The sequence below is a fragment of the Panthera pardus genome, unplaced genomic scaffold, assembly GCF_024362965.1.
Source record: "Panthera pardus isolate Hobbes unplaced genomic scaffold, ASM2436296v1 HiC_scaffold_1, whole genome shotgun sequence".
Lineage (NCBI taxonomy): Eukaryota > Metazoa > Chordata > Mammalia > Carnivora > Felidae > Panthera > Panthera pardus.
Genome location: NW_026526654.1, coordinates 43,932,949 through 43,953,108, shown reverse-complemented (window position 1 = coordinate 43,953,108; position 20,160 = coordinate 43,932,949). Strand labels below are relative to the sequence as shown.

The 20,160-nt window shown below is 36.1% G+C and overlaps 1 protein-coding gene across 4 annotated transcripts in view; it reads left to right on the top strand.

Annotated features, from left to right (window-relative positions):
- The window catches only part of PIBF1 (progesterone immunomodulatory binding factor 1), a 201,878-nt gene that overhangs the window by 20,602 nt on the left and 161,116 nt on the right, over positions 1 to 20,160 (top strand). For all 4 annotated transcript variants that reach the window (XM_019437172.2, XM_019437173.2, XM_053898793.1 and 1 more), the window contains exon 6: positions 17,480 to 17,613. In XM_019437172.2, the coding sequence (XP_019292717.2) occupies positions 17,480 to 17,613 (134 nt within the window). The remainder of the gene's footprint in view (positions 1 to 17,479; positions 17,614 to 20,160) is intronic.

Below are 20,160 nucleotides of genomic sequence, written 5' to 3'. Positions count from 1 at the left end.
CCAAAGGTGTGTCGATTATTACACTGATTTCATAATTATACCTAATAAAAATATTTAGAGATGTTAAAGCCCTGTAAGTACACCATTAACTCTGCTTTTGTTTATATAATCTGGTTCATAGCCGATATGACATGAAAACTATCTTAGAAATTTAACAGAAAGTGATTTTTGGGGGCACCAGGGTGGCTCAGTCAGTTAAGCATTCGACTCTTGGTTTCAGCTCAGGTCATCATCTCATGGTTCATGGGTTCGAGCCCCACATTGGGCTCTGTGCTGACGGTGCAGAGCCTGCTTGGGTGTCTCTCTGTCTCTGTCTGTCTCTCTGTCTCTCAAAATAAATTTTTTTTAAAAAAAAGGATTTTTGATTTTTAAAAATGAAGTCACCCTTCCTGATGTGCAAATATTAATGAATTTCTGGGATCTTCTTTCATAATTTTATTTTCCAGATCTGTAATAAAATTTGGAAATAATATCTAGACACTAACACTGGAAAATAGGGCTCATCTTCTACTTCAAATTTATTTTTTTGAGGGGCTGCACCCTTTACTTCAAGTTTAGAGTTTGTAAGTGTCAGTGATGTCTAAAATTAACGTATTTTGAGCTGTATTGTGTGCATAAGCTTGTGTACGGTACTTAGTATTTTCATAAGTGCTGTACTTTTATTTTCTACTTATGAAATCTGTAACAGGTCAAATTTTGTTCCAATGCATGTAGCTAAACCATGTGCAGCTATTTTGCTGCTGTAGAGTTATTTCAGTAGGTAAGTTTTGTTTCAGAAGAAAGAAATGTTAACAGTACTATGTAAGGAATTAATGAGTTTGCCCTGAATGAAGCTATAGCGTTTCATGAGGAAATGGTGAAAAATTTTTTTCTTATGAGAACTTTGGTAACTAGGAAGCAAGAAGAGTGTTTTGTTTAAGATAACTTCCTCGTTTAGAAACATAGTGACGTTTGTTGAGAAAAATTCTGCAAGATTACCTCAAGGCTCATTTTAGGTACATCTTAGGTATTCATATGTGAGTAATCCAGTTGACTTTAACTGTATGAAAATGAGGTATGATACATATTTGTTATTTAGGTATTTCTTTTTTATCCGACTTAACTGATGAGATTTAAATTACTTTTTTTTTAAATTTTTTTTTAAACGTTTATTTATTTTTGAGACAGAGAGAGACAGAGCATGAACGGGGGAGGGTCAGAGAGAGAGGGAGACACAGAATCTGAAACAGGCTCCAGGCTCTGAGCGGTCAGCACAGAGCCCAACGCGGGGCTCGATCCCACGGACCGGGAGATCATGACCCGAGCCAAAGTCGGACACTTAACTGACTGAGCCACCCAGGCGCCCCTTAAATTACTTTTTAAGGTACATGTTTAAGATGATATCTGTCATTTATAATTATCGTAGAGTATCTAACAAACTTGTCAGTAAACAATTATAGTTTTGCCCCTATGTTAAAGTAAACAAGCACTTCTCAAAATTTTGATTTATCATTACATTTGTAGGCTCTTTTGGTCAGAGGTAGAACTAAGAATCTCAATTTTAATGAACAGCCTGGGATTCTAATGTGGCAGCTTCGTGCATTTGAAACACACTCTTGAACCCGGTGGCCAAGATGGTATATCACCATATTATGACAGGAAAAAAACTCATGCGGGACCTTACCAAATGCTCAACTTCTATCAAGATACACTGTGACCACTTCATTCGTTTCATCTACATCTCAGCCCAGATTTCACAAACATATTTGGGTGTCTAAGAGTTCTTTTTGGTCATTTTTAATTTTATGAGATAACTTTATGATCTAAAAAATTAATTAATAACTGCATATTCTAGATCATCTGAACAAATAATTTGTACTAAGAGTGTAATCACTATGATGTTCGTGCCCATGTTTGCATTTAATTTTGTCATGGCACCACAAAGATAATTTTAAAAATAGCCATCAGCTGGGGCACCTGGGTGGCTCAGTGGGTGAAGCGTCCGACTTAGGCTCAGGTCGGATCTCATGGTTCTTGAGCCCCGCGTCAAGCTTTGTGCTGACAGCTCAGAGCCTGGAACCTGCTTCAGATTCTGTGTCCTTTCTGTCTCTGCTCCTCCCCCACTTGTACCCTGTCTCTCTCTCTTTCAAAAGTAAGTAAACATTAAAAATATTTTTCTAAATAGCCATCAACTGAATATGTAAAATACACACTTCAGCCAAATAAAGGCCAGATGCTGTCATGGATTACTGTATGAATACAGGGTTCACAGTTCGCATAGAGAAAAAGTCACAATAGTGAGTCATCATACTTGATACCTGGTATAGCTATGCAAAACTCAAAACTAAATAAACTTCTACATGTTCTAACATTTTAAAGTTACATTATGTAGTCAACATAAACTACTGAGTAGAACAAGCGTTGCTGTTTAGGCTTACTTGAAAAAGGAGGAAATAAAGGGATTCTAGGAGCTGACAACCTAAATGAAACCTCATTTCATTTTTCCTTTCATCTAATTCCAGTGATCTGCCTCTTCTTAGCAATCTGCCACTTGGGCTAGCAGGCTGGGAAATGTGAAAAAAAAACTTCTGACTGAAGTTTTGGACTTTAGGAAAACTGGTGTTCCAATTGTATATTTCTGCATAACAAACTACACTAAAACTTGGTGACTTAAAACTATTTATTTGTTACATCTCTGAAGATTGATAGGTTCAGCTGGTTATTGCTTGCCTGTCTGAGGCTAGAATCATTTGAAGTCTAATTCAGTGACATATTTGGGGTCAGAGCACTCTCTTTGCACCTAGCCTCTCCATATGACTAGTTTAGGCATCCTTCAACATGGTTATTTCAGCACAAGGCAACTAGAGTCCTCCAGAGTGAGCATTCAAGCATTCAAGAAACTCAGGCCAACACTTAAAGGCTTCCTAGGACCTAACTATGAAGTCTCAGAACATCACTTACAGCATATTCTTAGTCAAGCAAACCATTAAGAGGAATAGACTACATTTCTCAGTCGGGTCATAGCTTACCACATATAAGGGAAGAAGTTGATAGAGGCCATCTTGGAGATAAGCAGGTTTGGGGTGTTTCTCCCCTGGCCTGGTGACAGCCTGGAGACAGTGTGAGAGAGCATTAAGCAAGATCAGGAAAATTGTTGGCAGACGTTAGTCTGTAAAAATCTATGAATTCCTCCCTACCGCCACCCCAAATAAGATGAATACAATCTCCCTTGCCTCCAGAAAGCTGAAGAATAGACTAAAGTATTCTATTGAAATAGAGACTTTTATGTTGACCTTTAAAACTAAACACAGTTTTATTTATCTTGAGAAAATGCTTAATTTATATTGATAAAGATTGAAAAATAAAGGGATGGGCTAACAATTATGAAAAAAGACAACAGGAATGTAATGTTAATATCAGATAAGGTATAATTTAAGATAAAAACTACAAAACATTAACAAAAAATAATAAAAGATGATTTTTATAGTCATCAACTTCTGCATATCGAATGACAGTAATTATAAAGAAAAAAATTTTAGAAAAACAACTTAATGAAGTAATAATGCTTGGAAACTTTATAATGTACTTTCTTCAGAAGTAGATTGATTTAATAGATTAAAAAAAGTAAGGACTAGAAGAATTAATTCAGTCAATAATTTTGATTTAGTTGCTATATACAAAGCTCAGTGTTCTCAATCAGAATTTTTTTTGTCACTAGGAAGTTTACAAAACTATCAGGTATAAACTTGACCACATTTTAAGTACAGATTTTATAGTTCCTGTTAAAAATCAGAATTTAGTAAAACTAGAGATAATTAAAAGGTGGGGGGAATAAACTTACTGAGAAGTTCAGCATATCTTCTAGATCAAAGAGAAAGTAAAACAAGAAAACAATGAAAATGAGAACATTTTACATCAAAATCCTTGAGACATTTAAAGCTGTGCCAGAGGAAAATCTAGAGCTTTAAAATGCCTTTACTGTTAAAGAGAAAGATGAAAAATAAAGACATGCAGTAGTCATTTTAAGAAAGAAACAAAAACAAGGAGTACAGAATGATTGTATGTTAAGAAAATATAGCTCTGTGGTAATAAGCTTGAAAACTGAAAGAAAAGTGAAATGTCCCAACAAAATATAGATGACTAAAATCAACAGAAGTGGAGAACTTGAGTAATCACTATAGAGGCATTAGAAAGTGAGTAAAGATGCATTACTGACGAAATTACTAGGTTCACAGATGGATTACCCAGATAGGTTCACAGCTAATTTCCACAAGGAGAGCTGATTCCAGTTAATTAAACTACACCAAACTATTGAAAAAGATGGAAAGCTCGGAGAAAGATGGTGCAAAAACAGAACAAATCTATAGGCCGGTTTTACTTATTACTACACATGCAAATTTCTAAATAAAATGAATTCTAGCATTGTATTGAGAGAATAATACTTGATGATTAAAGTATATTCTAGGATAGAAGGGATAATCTATTACATTAGCAAGTTGAAGGAGAAAAACCAATCATATGATTGTATAAGTAGATGATAAAAGATGATAAATTAAAATCTAGCAACTATTCCTATTAAAGACACTTAAATATTTACAAACAAAATGTTAACCAAAAAATATTTATCCTAAATGGCAAAACAATAAAACCTTCTTCTGTTAAAATCAGTAACCAAACACAGATTGGGTTGCTCATTATTAACTAACATGGTCTTGGAGGGCCTTAGCAGATGCACTAAGAAGAAAAAACTATCCATATATAAATTTGAAAAGAGATTTTAAAATTTTTTCTGTGTTATGTTTGAAAAACAGCTGAAATTAATGCAAAAATTTGATATTGTGACTGAATACAAGATTAATATATAATCAGTCTTTCTCTAGGCTTAGAGAAATAACTGCTCAATAACTGCTATAGAGGGGCACAGGAGAAAAATATTTCATTTTGTAAGGAAGGTAATGGACTTCTATGAAGAAGACTGTAAAATCTTAGTGTTGAATTTGGAAGCACCATATTTTAGGAGGGAGACTAAGATCATAAAATTATTACTTTTTTCTTATTAATATATTAATCAGATGCAATTAGTTTATATCCCAATACTTTTCTTGTTTTTTGTTTTTTATTTTGTTTAATTTTTATAAAGTTTGAGAGAGAAAGAGACTGCAAGTAGGTGAGGGGCAGAGAGAGAGAGGGAGAGAATTCCAAACAGGCTTTGCGTGGGCTCGATCCCATGAACTGTGAGATCATGACTTGAGCCAAAACCAAGAGTCAGAAGCTTAACTGACTGAGCCACCCAGGTGCCTCTGTTTTTTACTTTTTTGGTAGAGAGGAGAAGTGTTGTACAAGGATTGGGATTGGATAAATTAGTCTATACGAAAAAATAAGTGTCTCAGAATTGGCAAGAAAAATGTGAAAAAAAAAAAGATGAGAGGTGGGGAAAGTTGAGGTACTAGTCCAACCAAGATCCCACTATATACTTCAAAATTAATATATAAACTAAATGTGATACTGGCATAGAAACAAACAAACGTTAGTGGAACTGAATACAGAAGTAGATCTAATTATATTCCACAACAGTGGTAGTTTAATTCAGTTGAAGAAGAATGGTTATTTAGAGTAAGGGTCCTAGCATAACTGGATATTCATCTGTTTAAGGGGAAAAAAAAAGGTGTCCTCACATTTTATACCATTCACCAATATTAATTCCCATTGAATTAAAATTTTTAGAAGAAAATCTAGGCCATTACTTGAACGATAACACAGATTCTTCGGGTCCACATGCCTTCAGGTGGTATGGAAAAATTATTTTCACTTCTAACTAAAAGTTAGCTCTTAATTCAATAACAGATAAAAGCAAAAACCACAGTAGGACTGCCGCTACCTATGACACTCTGTCAACATTAGAAATCACATATTTTCATCACAATATTAGTTATTGCAGAAATCTTTAAATTGAGTTGTGCTCATCACTACTTCAATATTACTGTAGTTACTAGGCCCCTCGCCGAGTTTACCTTTAATGCATTCATAAAGAAGGACATAACTTTTTTTAGATGAGCAATTTTTATTTTTATTTTATGTATTTATTTTTAGAGTGAGAGAGCAAATGGGAGAGAGGGGCAGAGAGAGAGAGAGAGAGAGAGAGAGAGAGAATCTTAAGCAGGCTCCACACTCAGCACAGAGCCCAATGCCAGGCTTGATCCACAACCGTGAGCTCATGACCTGAGCTGAAATCAAGAGTCGGGTGCTCAACCAACTAAGCCACCCAGGCGCCCCAGGACATATTACATAACTCTTAAAAATACTTTGATAGTTTTATTTCAGTATGATTTGTTTCCTTCATAATTCTGTAAATTTTAATTTTTGCTTTTAGAAACAGTCTCAGAAAGGGTTCATGGGGGGCGCCTAGGTGGCTCAGTCGGTTGAGCATCTGACTTCGGCTCAGGTCATGATCTCCCGGTCTGTGAGTTTGAGCCCCACATTGGGCTCTGTGCTGACAGCTTGGAGCCTGGAGCCTGTTTCAGATTCTGTGTCTCCCTCTCTTTCTGCCCTTCGCCCACTCGTTCTCTCTCTCTCTCTCTCTCTCTCTCTCTCTCTCTCTCTCTCTCTCTGTCAAAAATAAATAAACATTAAAAATTTTTTTTAAAAAAGAAAGGGTTCACAGGCATCACTAGAATGCCAGTGGAGTCCATGGCACAAGAAAGTATTAAGAATCCCTAATTTAAGTGAATATTAACAGTGCTTCTTAAACTCTAATGTAAATACAAATCACCTGGGGATCTTGTTAAAATGAAAATGATATAATAGTTCTGGGATAAGGCCTAAGACTGTTTCACAGTTAGCATGTTCACAGATGTTACTAGTGCTCATTGTCCAATACCAGTTAGTGGACTGAACTTTGTATGAGTAGCTAAGTTCTGGAAGTCACTTGTCCAGTGTAGTAGTCAGAGCCACAAGTGACTATTTCAGTTTAAGTTAATTAAAATTCATTTCCTCAGACTTACTAGTTACAAGTGGTTAGTGAGTACCATAGTGGATGGTACAGACACAGAACATTTTTTTCATTGAAGAAGAGTTCTGTTGGACAGTGCTGTCCTAGAGGTTGGGGTAATCTCAGCCAAGACAAGGAAACAAAAAAGCTTTAAAAGAATAAGACAAATAATAATAATAATAATAAAGCATAGGCAAAGTTTAATGTTTAAAGTATGCATTTGGGGAAAAATTGGAATGAAGATGATGAAAAGTTAATACTAGCATTATTTGAAGCTCTTATAAATTAATAGAAAAAAGACAAGCCCAAAGGAACACAGGCAAAGACTATGAATAGGCATTTCACAAAATGCAAATTCAAATAGCCAGATTCTCGAACTAGGTAGCATTGGGGGAAATAAAATTAAAGTATCAGTGAGAACTCAGGTGGGCAAAAATGTAAAAGACCTAATAAATATGTGTACCTTTTTCTAAAGGAAAAAGATAAACATGTTGCTGGTGGAAAAGTGAACTGCTACATGCATTCTTTGGAAAGAAATCTAGCACTATCAATTAAAATGGAACATGAGCATCCTTCAACATAGTAACCGCACTACTGAGACTGGGTCCCACAGGGTGAAGTACTAGTGCAAAAGGATATTTGTATAAGGAGATTTATTGCAGCACTGTTTCTGGCAACAAGCGCTGAAAGGGGAAAGGAGGGACTGGAAACAAAATAAATGCCCATGAATACAATAGCAAGGAAATGGTTACAAAAACCATGGTACAGGCTATACCATAGAATATTGTGCAGGAATTTGTAGAATGAACTGGAGAATATCAGTTAATTTAGGATTTTCACAAGGTAAATTGCTAAATGACTAAACCTGGATACAAAATATTCAACACCTTTTTTTTAAGCTTTATTTATTGATTTGGTAGAGGGAGAGCAAGTGGTGGAGGGGCAGAGAGAGAGAGAGAACCCCAAGCAGTCTCTGTGCTGTCAATGCAGAGCCAGATGGGGGCAGAGCCCGATGGGGGTGTGGATCAGGGCTTGATCTCTCCAACCATCTGTGAGATTATGACCAGAGGCAAAAATCAAGAGTCTGGTTGGACAGATACTTAACTGACTGAGCCATCCAGGTGCCCCACTTCTTTTTTTTTTTTTTTTTATCAGGAAACTAATAACCAGCAACGCCTCCTTCCTCTGAGCGTCCACACGAGTATATGAACTCATGGAGAAGTATATGAAGGAAAATAGAGAAAAACACAAGTTACGTGGGATGTAGGGCAAAGAGGGAAGAAAGATAAAAAATTATAAAAATAGGGCACCTGGGTAGCTCGGTCAATTAAGTGTCTGACTCTTGATTCTGCTCCAGTCGTGATCTCACAGTTGTGGGATTGAGCTGCTTATCGGGCTCCAAGCTAATCGCAAAGCCTTCTTGGGATTCTCTCACCCCTGCTCTCTGCCTTTCCACTATTCATGCACACACTCACATCCTCTCTCTCCCTCCCTGGCTCTCTCAAAACTAAAATAAACATTAAAAAAAAAAAAAAAACTATTAGATTTTATATCCTGCGACTTTGCTGAATTTATGGATCAGTTCTAGCAGTTTTTTGGTGGAGTCTTTTGGGTTTTCCACATAGAGTATCGTGTCGCCTGCAAAGAGTGGAAGTTTGACTTCTCCTTGTCGTCTACAAAGAGTGGAAGTTTGACTTCTCCTTGCCGACTTGAATGCCTTTTATTTCTTTGTGTTGTCTGATTGCTGAGGCTAGGACTTCCAACACTATGCTGAATAACAGTGGTGAGAGTGGACATCCTTGTCGTGTACCTGGCCTTAGGGGGAAAGCCCTCAGTTTTTCCCCATTGAGGATGATATTAGCAGTGGGTCTTTCATATAGGGCTTTTATGATCTTGAGGTGTGATCCTTCTATCCCTACTTTCTTGAAGATTTTTGTCAAGAAAGGATGCTGTATTTTGTCAAATGCTTTCTCTGCATATTAGAGGATCATGTGGTTCTTATCCTTTCTTTTATTAATGTGATGGATGTATCACACTGATTGATTTGCAGATATCGAACAAGCACTGCATCCCAGGAACAAATCCCACTTGATCATGGTAAATAATTCTTTTAATGTACCATTGGATCCAGTTTGCTAGTATTTTGTTGAGAATTTTTGCAACCGTGTTCACCAGGGAAATTGGTCTGTAGTTCTCCTCTTTAGTGGGGTCTTTGTCTGGTTTTGGAATCAAGTAATGCTGGCCTTATAGAATGAGTTTGGAAGTTTTCCTTTCATTTCTGTTTTTTGAAGAGCTTCAAAAGAATAGGTTTTAACTCTTCTTTAAATATTCGGTAGAGTTCCCCTGGAAAGCCATCCAGTCTTGGACTCTTGTTTTTTTGGAAGATATTTGATTACTGATTCAACTTCTTTACTGGTTATAGGTCTGGTCAGATTTTCTATTTCTTCCTGTTTCAGTTTTGGTAGTTTATATGTTTCTAGGAATTTGTCCATTTCTTCCATATTGCCTGATTTGTTGGCATATAATTGCTCATAATATTATCTTACTATTGTTTGTATTTCTGTGGTGTTGGTTGTGATTTCTCCTCTTTTATCATGACTTTATTTATTTGAGTCCTTTTTCTTTTTGAAGAGTCTAGCTAAGGGTTCATCAATTTTGTTAATTTTTTCAAAGAACTAGCTCCTGTTCTATTGACTTTTTTTAAATTTCAATATCATTGATTTCTGCTCTAATCTTTATTATTTCCCTTCTTCTGCTGGTTTTGGTCTTTATTTGCTGTTCTTTTTCCAGCTCTTTTAGGTGTTAAGGTTAGGTTGTGTATTTGAGATTTGAGACTCCTTCTTTAGGATTGCTATATTTTACTTCCCTCTTATACTTCACACCTTTGCTACATCCCAGAGGTTTTGGGCTGTCGTGTTTTCATTTTCATTGGGTTCCATTTACTTTTTAATTTCCTCTTTAATTTCTTGGCTAACCCACTCATTCTTCAGTAGGATGTTCTTTAATCTCCAAGTATTTATGGTCTTTCCAAATTTTTTGTTGTTGATTTTGAGTTTCATAGCATTGTCTGATCTCATAGCAAGGTATGATCTTGATCATTTTGTACTGCGTTCATACTTTTAATGCTTATCTAAATCCCTTGAAAGGCATTGAAAGCCATACTTTCTTAAATTGATATACTTACATTCTTGGAATAATCAGTGAGATTTGAAAGATAATTTAGCAAATTGGTCTCATTTAAAATGTTAGGATTTAAATTTGTTTGATTCAGTCATATTTGGGTCAATACCTACTGAAAAAAACAGTATCTCAAATTTCTTTCAGTAGTTTGCTGAATAAAATGTAAGCTATAAAAATTGCTTCCCAACACAACATACTGTTCCGCAGTGGAGGGTTCTGCTAGATCCATGAACTAGTTGGGAGTAATAGTAAATATAACGTGTCCTACGGTAGTAGGCACATGAAAATTAATGAACCACTAAATGAGTTAGTGTACTCACTCTGTGGAGGCAGCAGTTAAGATTCAGAGAAGCTGACTCGCTAGAAAAGTCCAGTGCAGACAGATTTGAACCCATATCTCTTTATCCCAATCTAACCTCCACCACACTTGAAGTTACCTTTCGTCATTCCTCTAAATTTTTTAATTTTTCCCTTAGAAAAGCTTAAGCTTTCATGTTTGAATTCACATTTACTGGCTGAAATAGATATTATTAAAAATTATAATTTATTATCATTTATTTAAAAATATCATATATTATCGTGTAAAACAAAAAAAATCATTAAATCTTCTTGTTTTCTTTTTAACCCACGGTAGAATTTTAATACTTCAGTTTTGTCTTTTTTAAGACTTTAGAAGGAGTAAAAAAAATGTGTAAATAATATATTTCTTGAGGATCATAGCAACAACAAATAGTAGTCTCTGGCCACAAAACAGACACTTACTTAAAGGTCAGTCTATAGCAGTCAAAGGTTAACTAGGTTTCTTGTTCTTTTCCATATTTAGTTGCTTGGAGTATATTATAGATAATGTGAAACTTGTGAGAATTCTGAGGAATGAATTCTCATTTTCCCAGAATGGCTAACCATACCATTTCTTCTCATTCATTAAACTGCTATCCAGCGTAAACGGCTTCTGATTTGAACCATTGACCTTAAGGTAAATGTCACCATATCACCTTTCCAATTTCCTTAACTGCCCTATCTCCCCACAGGCAGGAGATCACCTCATTTATTAAAGATTTATTTTGACACATAGGTTACCACTCTCTTCTCAGTTTAAGTGGTGTGAAAGACAAAAGATTTAAATGATGCTTAGAAATTCATTATACCTAAAGTAATTGCCTTTTGGTTTACATAGCAGCTTGACTGTTTAAAATGTGCCTATTTAATTGCATCTTTGAATCTTTTTAACTTTTTCTAGAAAACATTTAGATTTGATGTTATTTTGTCAAATGGTTCTTATTATGTATTTAAGAAATGAGTGTAATAATTGTTTTAAAGGAAGGGAGTCCAAAATTAACTGATTTATGCATATGCCATATTTGAACCCATAAAATTTGCAATTAAAGTGCTTTCAACACCCTGGATTTGAACAGTAAATAATAATATTAACTTCCAACAATGGTTTTATAGTTTCTAGAGAATTGATTCTTCAAAAACCAGAAACTTGAAATTAAAAGCATGAAGTATGTATGAATTTGAGAACATAGATTCTAGTTCAGCCTCTCCTAGCCCTGGAATCCTGGACACATCTTTTAACCGCTTTTGGCTTTAATGTTCTTATCTTGAAAATAAGATTGTAGTAGATTATCTCCAGGCTATCTTTCATCTCTGAAATTCTGTAAATCTAAAATGCTTAGCTGCTGTGGGACACCTGGGTGGCTCAGTCAGTTAAGCGTCCAATTTCGGTCATGATCTCACAGTTCGTGAGTTTGAGCCCTGCATAGGACTCTGTGCTGACAGCCCAGAGCCTGGAGCCTGCTTTGGATTCTGTGTGTGTGTCTCTCTCTGCTCCTCCCCAACTCGTGCTCGCTCTCTCTCTGTCTCTCAAAAATAAATAAACATTAAAAAAATAATAAAATGCTTGGGGCGCCTAGGTGGCTCAGTCGGTTGAGTGTCCAACTTCGGCTCAGGTCATGATCTCACAGTCTGTGAGTTTGAGCTCCGCGTCGGGCTCTGTGCTGACAGCTCAGAGCCTAGAGCCTGCTTCGGATTCTGTGTCTTCCTCTCTCTCTGCCCCTCCCCCACTCATCCTCTGTCTCTCTCTCTCTCTCTCAAAAATAAATAAACATTAAAAAAAAATAAAAAATAAAAAAATAATAAAATGCTTAGCTGCTGTTTTTGGAAAGAAAGGGCATCTCATTATAAATTTGAAAGTTCTAATAGTTGATAAATTTGCCAAAACATTATATAATACAACATTTTCAGTTTCTAATGTCAAACAAACTGTAGAGAGATACATAGAGTAAAAAAAGTGAGTCTCAAAAATAAAAATTAAAAAAAAAAAGTGAGTCTCTTCACTACCCACTTTCATCCTGCTCATTCCACTTTGATGTGATTATCACATCTCATGCTTTCCATTCCTATTTTTCAGGCACCCTTGAAGAACTTCTCCCCAGTTAACATTTTCCTGTTTGAAGCCTCTTATTTCACCTAAAAAAAAATTGTTTTAATGTTTACTTATTTTTGAGAGAGAGAGAGAGAGAGAGAGAGAGAGAAATAGAGACAGAGTATGAGGAGGGACAGAGACAGAGAGGGAGAATCTGAAGCAGGCTCCAGGCTCTGAGCTGTCAGCACAGAGCCCAATGTGGGGCTTGAACCAACGAACCGTGAGATCATAACCTGAGCTGAAGTCAGACACTCAACTGACTGAGCCACCCAAGTGCCCCTGTTTCACTTTTTAAATGTGTGTAACCTACATAAAAAAAGTGTTAATTGAATTTTTACAAAATGAATACATCCACCACCAAATCAAGAATAAAAGCTCCTTTTGTGCTGTCTCAAAATTCCGCATATATGTTGCATAGATATTATTGTTTCAGAAGGTGTGTTTTATTTGCAGATTTATGATAGTATTCTGTAATTTCACTTGGAAAACTGATAATGTATTAAATACTTAACTTTTAAAGTCATTTTTTCTACATCTGAAACTGTTTTAAATGCTAGTGATACATGGTCCATTTATATTTCAACATTAGTTCCTTTTGAGAACATTTCTAGTATAACTACTATGTAAAGGTTACTTGGTGTACAGAGATAAAGCAGGTCTTCAAGGAAACCCACGTCTTAGGTGGGTGTGAGGAAGGATGAGGGTTATAGGAAAGAGAAGAAAACATGCAATTACAATAACATTTACTTTTTTCAGTCTGGAGATAGCCTTCTATTATTTCCTCATATGAATAATATAGAAGAGGAAAAAGATAACATTAATCCTGGCAGTCAAAATCAGTTCCATTTTAGATATGTAGAAACCTGTCAAACAGTTTAAATCTTCTCAATGACTTGGACTGTTCTTATTTTCCCCATATAACTTTTTTTTCTTTATTATAAGAGGAAATTGAGACACTGTTAACTGGTTTACTGTAACATGGAAATTCTCTCTTAGGGTTTGATGACTGGAAATTTTATGTGTGCCCCTTTATGTTTGAAAATATTGTTTACTACTTTTGCTTTAGTCACTTCAATGTCCTCTTTTGCTCCTTTCCGCAGGCATTAACTGCAAACTTTAGTATAATAGGCAGAGTACTAGGTACTAGGATTATGGAAAACCTCCTTAAATTTTTTCTTATGATGTAGAAGGCAAGTAATGGCTGCTCATAGCACATATGATAGGGTTTCTGACAGAAACAACCAGGTGCTATGGAAAAATGTAAGACAAACATCAAACTCAGATTTGGGGCTTGAGTCTTCCCAAATAAGTTGATGCTGAGTTCAAAACAGGGAAGGATGTATAGGGATGATACAAAGTAATCTTTTCTATTCTCGTTAGCCTTCACCTGGAAGTTGTACACAGTCATAGCATGTAATACCCTTTATTTCTGTGAAGACTCCCTCAGGTGCCTTCTGCTCTTTGTCCTCTGGCCAGCCTTTAAATGTTCATATTCCTCCAGGATTCTGTTTGGTCTTTGTGCAGTTTTTAAAGTTGAGCTATCAATTTGGCTCGAATCTCTCTAGAAGCCAAAGTAAAATTGAAGTACTATATTAATTTATAGTTAATGATTATATACTATTTTTAGCCACTTTTGTAAGCACTATAGATGTATTACTTGATATAGTCAACACTCTGTAAGGTAGATGAGGACTCTGAATATGAGAGGTAAACCTGCCCAAAGTCTTAACTGCAGGTAATTCGGTTCTAGACATGTGAATTCTGGAGCTTGCCTTCCCAACTGTCATAGTATACACTGTTCCACAGCAGCTACATGATTAATAGCATTTAGAAGGATAAAGCATTCTTCAGGGGAACTAAAGTATCTTCTGGGACTTAGGCCTAAAATGATGTATGTGATAATCCGTAGGGGATATGATAGAGTATCTTCAGTTATGATCCTATCATAAATACTATAGTAACATTCCAGTCTTAGGAGGAGCTTCTCAGTATAAGAACATAATATTATACCAAAACAAAACGCACACCATGATAGTTTTTCCATAATGCATTTCTCAGACAGCCCTTGGATAGAAATTTGGGAGCTAACATTTCAAAGTGATGTTTAATAGTTTGAAAAGGACAAAAGCAGAGGATCTTACTCATCTTTGTGTGTACAGAGCCTCATCTAGGAATAGTCATATAGAAATAATTCAGTCAGTATTTGTGGAATGAATGTGGCCACGCTTACCTGGTCTGCTACTAAAGAATGACTTGGAACAGGATGCATTAATCATGACAGGTTCTGGGGGTGGAGTTGACAGTCGCTGGCAAGATCTGATAAGTTCAAAGGGCAGAAATAAGGAGGAACTCTGTCTCTGTGTTTTGTTTTTCCTCTCATTTCCATATTCATTTATTTCCTAATTTATTCAAAAGCATTCATTTGATTTTTCCTGAATACTAAATGCCTTGTAAAGTGATGGCGATCCAGTGGTGAATAAGACAAAGCCCTGCCCTTAAGATATTTATGCTCTGGTGAGGTACATAGAAAACTAATCTGATGCTACAGTGCAGTTGGTGCTCTGGAGGTGACAAATAAAAGTTCAGATAATATGCAGCTATTTAGGCAGTGAGAACAGGTTAGAGGAAGCATGCTATGTTACAAACTTCAGCTCTTCATTAGGGTTGGAGGGTGATAGGTGAATATGAGAAATGATGAGATAGGAGGTTTGTGGTAAGCCAGGCTAGGCTGTGGTTTTTGACGATGTTCCCTTCTAATAACCGCTCTCCTATAGCGGTCTGGTGGGTGAAAGGAAGATTGACACAGAAGAACTTTCCAAGTGCCACAAAATTCCTTCTTTTGCTGAATACCACCACTGAAACTGCATGACTAATCTCTTCAGTAACTATTTTTCATTGTAGATACTGGATCTTCAGGTGTCTCTTCATCTCTAAGTTGTGAGCTCCTCAAGAACAGCAGCTGTGTTTTATTTGTTTCTGGGTCTTTAGTGTCTAATTGTTACTCAAACAAAAAACAGCCATTTAACGTTGGTAGTCATTTTATGTGTTATTCTAGTAACCAAAGCAGTTGCCCTGTTTTTTTCCATGAAAACTAGAGCTCAAGTTTTAAATAAACAAACTTACAACCTACTCTGTCAGTTTAAGATAATTTGTCTTCAAGTAGGGGAAATAAATACTACACAGAAGAATTGAAAAAAAATTTTTTTTAATTTTTTTTTAATGTTTATTTATCTTTGAGAGACAGAGCACGAACGGGGGAGGGGCAGAGTGAAAGGAGGACTGAATCTGAAGCAGGCTCCATGCTCTGAGCTATCTGCACAGAGCCTGATGCGGGGCTCGAACTCACAAGCTGTGAGATCATGACCTGAGCTGAAGTGGGACGCTCAACTGACTGAGCCACCCAGGTGCCCCTGAAATTTTTTTTGTAATTGCAAGGACATTCACAGCATAACAGAAGAATTCATTAAAGAATTTGGTCAACTAAAGCGGGAGCATCACAATCCAGACTTTAGCCTCTACTACAAAGCTGTAATCATCAAGACAGCATGGTATTGGCACAAAAACAGACACATAGACCAATGGAATAGAATAGAAACCCCAGAATTAGACCCACAAAAGTATGGCCAACTAATCTTTGACAAAGCAGGAAAGAATATCCAATGGAAAAAAGACAGTCTCTTTAACAAATGGTGCTGGGAGAACTAGACAGCAACATGCAGAAGAATGAAACTAGAGCACTTTCTTACACCTTTCACAAAAATAAACTCAAAATGGATAACAGACCTGAATGTGAGACAGGAAACTATCAAAACCCTAGAGGAGAAAGCAGGAAAAATAAACCCCTCTGACCTCAGCCGCAGCAATTTCTTACTTGACACATCCCCAAAGGCAAGGGAATTAAGAGCAAAAATGAACTATTGGGACCTCATGAAGATAAAAAGCTTCTGCACTGCAAAGGAAACAATCAACAACACTAAAAGGCAACCAACAGAATGGGAAAAGATATTTGCAAATGACATATCAGACAAAAGGCTAGTATCCAAAATCTATAAAGAGCTCACCAAACTCCACACCCAAAAAACAAATAATCCAGTGAAGAAATGGGCAGAAAACATGAATAGACACTTCTCTAAAGAAGACATCTGGAAGGCCAAAAGGCACATGAAAAGATGCTCAGTGTCGCTCCTCATCAGGGAAATACAAATCAAAACCACACTCAGATATCACCTCACGCCAGTCAGAGTGGCTAAAATGAACACATCAGGAGACTATAGATGCTGGCAAGCATGTGGAGAAACGGGAACCCTCTTGCACTGTTGGTGGGAATGCAAACTGGTGCAACCGCTCTGGAAAACAGTGTGGAGGTTCCTCAAAAAATTAAAAATAGATCTACCTCATGACCCAGCAATAGCACTGCTAGGAATTTACCCAAGGGATACAGGAGTGCTGATGCATAGGGGCACCTGTACCCCAATGTAATACTACATGCCAATGAGAAAGAATGAAGTATGGCCTTTTGTAGCAACGTGGATGGAACTGGAGAGTGTTATGCTAAGTGAAATAAGTCATACAGAGAAAGACAGATACCGTATGTTTTCACTCTTATGTGGATCCTGAGAAACTTAACAGAAGACCATGGGGGAGGGGAAGGAAAATTAAAAAAAAGAGGTTAGAGAGGGAGGAAGCCAAAACATAAGAGACTCTTAAAAACTTAGAACAAACTGAGGGTTGATGGGGGTGGGAGGGAGGGGAGGGTGGGTGATGGGTATTGAGGAGGGCATCTGTTGGGATGAACACTGGGTGTTGTATAGAAACCAATTTGACAATAAATTTCATATTTAAAAAAAAAGAATTTGGTCAACTGTGTTTAGCTTGAAATGTTTTATTATTGTTTTGATTTACAGACTTATGAGGAAGATCGAAGAAATTATTCTGAACTTCAAATTAGATGTCAACGTTTGGCCTTAGAATTAGCTGACACAAAACAGTTAATTCAGCAAGGGGACTACCGTCAAGAAAACTATGGTAAAGTCAAAAAGTAAGTAGTTAAGATGGCTACAGTAGTTCTTGTGTGTGTGTGTGTGTGTGTGTGTGTGTGTGTGTGTGTGTGTGTGTTTGTGTGTGTGTGTATGCATCAAAGTCACCTGAATTGTTATCATCAACATTGTTAATTCCACTTTGTACCTTACTGTTTTTCTGTGTCCCTACTTTTGAATTTTCCAGAATGTCATAGTTGGAATCATACAATATGGGACCTTTTAAGACTGACTTCTTTCACTCAGTGATATACATTTAAGTTTCCTCTAGGTCTTTTCATGGCTTGATAGCTCATTTCTTTTTGGTGAGTGATATTTCATTGTCTGGATATACCACAGTTTATACATCCATTCACCTACTAAAGGACATCTTGGTTAGTTTCAAGTTTTGTCAGTTATATCTAAGTCTGCTGTAAACATCCACATCAGGTTTTTGTATGGACATAAGTTTTCAACTCCTTTGGGTAAATACCAAGTAGCACAATTGTATGGTAAGTGTATTTTTAGTTTCGGGGCACCTGGGTGGCTCAGTCGGTTGAGTGTCCGAGTTCAGCTCAGGTCCTGATTTCATGGCTTGTGAGTTCAAGCCCTGTGTCAGGCTCTGTGCTGACAGCTCAGAGCCTGGAGCCTGCTTCAGATTCTGTGTCTCCCTCTCTGTCCCTCCCCTACTTGCACTCTGTCTCCCTCTCCCTCTCTTTCAAAAATAAACATTAAAAAAAAAAGTATTTTTAGTTTTGTAAGAAACCACTAAACTTTTTGTCCCAAAGTGGCTCTACGATTTTGCGTTCCACCAGAGGTGAATGAGAGTTCCTATTGTTCTATGTCTTTGCCAGTATTTGGCATTCTGGATTTTGACCATTCTAATAGGTATTTAGGGGTATCTCACTGTTATTTTATTTTGCGTTTTTCTGATGACATTTGTTGTGGAACATCGTTTCATGTGCTTATTTGCAATCTGTATCTTCTTTGATAAGGTGTCTATTAAGGTTTTGGCCCATTTTCTAATTGGGTTGTTTGTTTTCTCACTGTTGAGTTCTAAGAGTTCTTTGTATATTTTGGATAACAGTACTCATCAGGTATGCCTTTAGCAAATATTTTCTCTCATTCTATGGCTTGTCTTTTCATTGTCTTGACATATACCTTATTCTGCATTGCACAAAAAGTATGTGGTTTTGGCAGTTTGTTGGATTTAGATTATATTTTTATATCCACTTTTATTTTATTTGGAAGTTGCTGCTGTCTTTTAAAATGTAATGTCTTAGAAGATAGAGACCCAGTGAAGTCCCATGTGTGTAAATATTTTTGAAATCTCACTTGATGATTATTTTTGTTTATGGAACCAATTTAAATACTTCAGTTTTATCTGAAGTTTTTTTAACTATTCCTTTCTGACAAAGGACATATATACTTTCAAAAGATAAAACTTTTCTTGAGAATATTTGCCAGTGCTACTAAGTAGCTATAGCAGAGAATTTTCCTTTTACTGGAATATACTTTTCTGTTGTTTGTACATTAATGAGCCACTACTTAGCTATATGTCCCTAGGTACATCTGTTATCATTCTAAACCAAAGTTTTGTCATCCATGAGATGGTGTTGATACTAGTAACTGTACCATAAAAACAAGATCAAGTAAAGGAATATTTATGCAAATATTTATAGATAGAGACATTATTCTAATTGTTCACTGCTGTCTGTACCTGCACCCAAAATTATTCTTGAAATATAGTAGTCACTTAATATTTATTAAACAAATGGACACTTTAAAAATTACATAGCAACATAAATAAATTTCAAAGATCAGATTGGTATTCCTACTTCCAGCATGACTGACATGCTGCGTGTATTATTATGTATGGATAAATGTTAAAATATGGTAATTATTGGAGCTTGAAATCAGCGGCTCTTGAATAAAGCTAGATTTCGAAAGAATCATTTCAAAAGTAAGTAGATTGTGATGGTAAGATAATACTTTGATTTGGTGTTTTGATGTACTCTCTGCCACTATAAAACTGTAGCAGTAATAGATAAAACATGAAAAGAGAAAACTAAAAAGCCAAGTCATCAGAATAATCAGAGTGGCCATGAATTTGAAGGATAAATGAACAAAGATGAGTCATGGTAATTATTGGTAATTGTTGAAGCCAGGTGATGAGAGCAAGGGAGTTCATTATATCATATCTATTTATATATATGTTTTACTTTCTGTAATAAAAACCTAGGAAGGAAAAACATAGCCCTCATCAAAAATATGATAAACATCTTTATGTGCTAGAAATGGAACCGAAAAACAAGCAAGAGGGGCTCAAACTGTGAACTCTTCAGTTCATTCAATAGAGTGAAGAGATTAAAGAAATGTTCTGATTACAAAAATATAAGATAAACTGAGGGTGGGGGGAATCACTCTTGTGTCCCTGATAAATTCTTACACATATGCAAAAGGAAACCGGCATGTGGATGTTAATTATAATTAGATTAAAAGAATTCAGATGCTTTTCAGTAGCAGAATGGGAAATCAGTTATGATTTATTTCTATAATGTAATTCAATG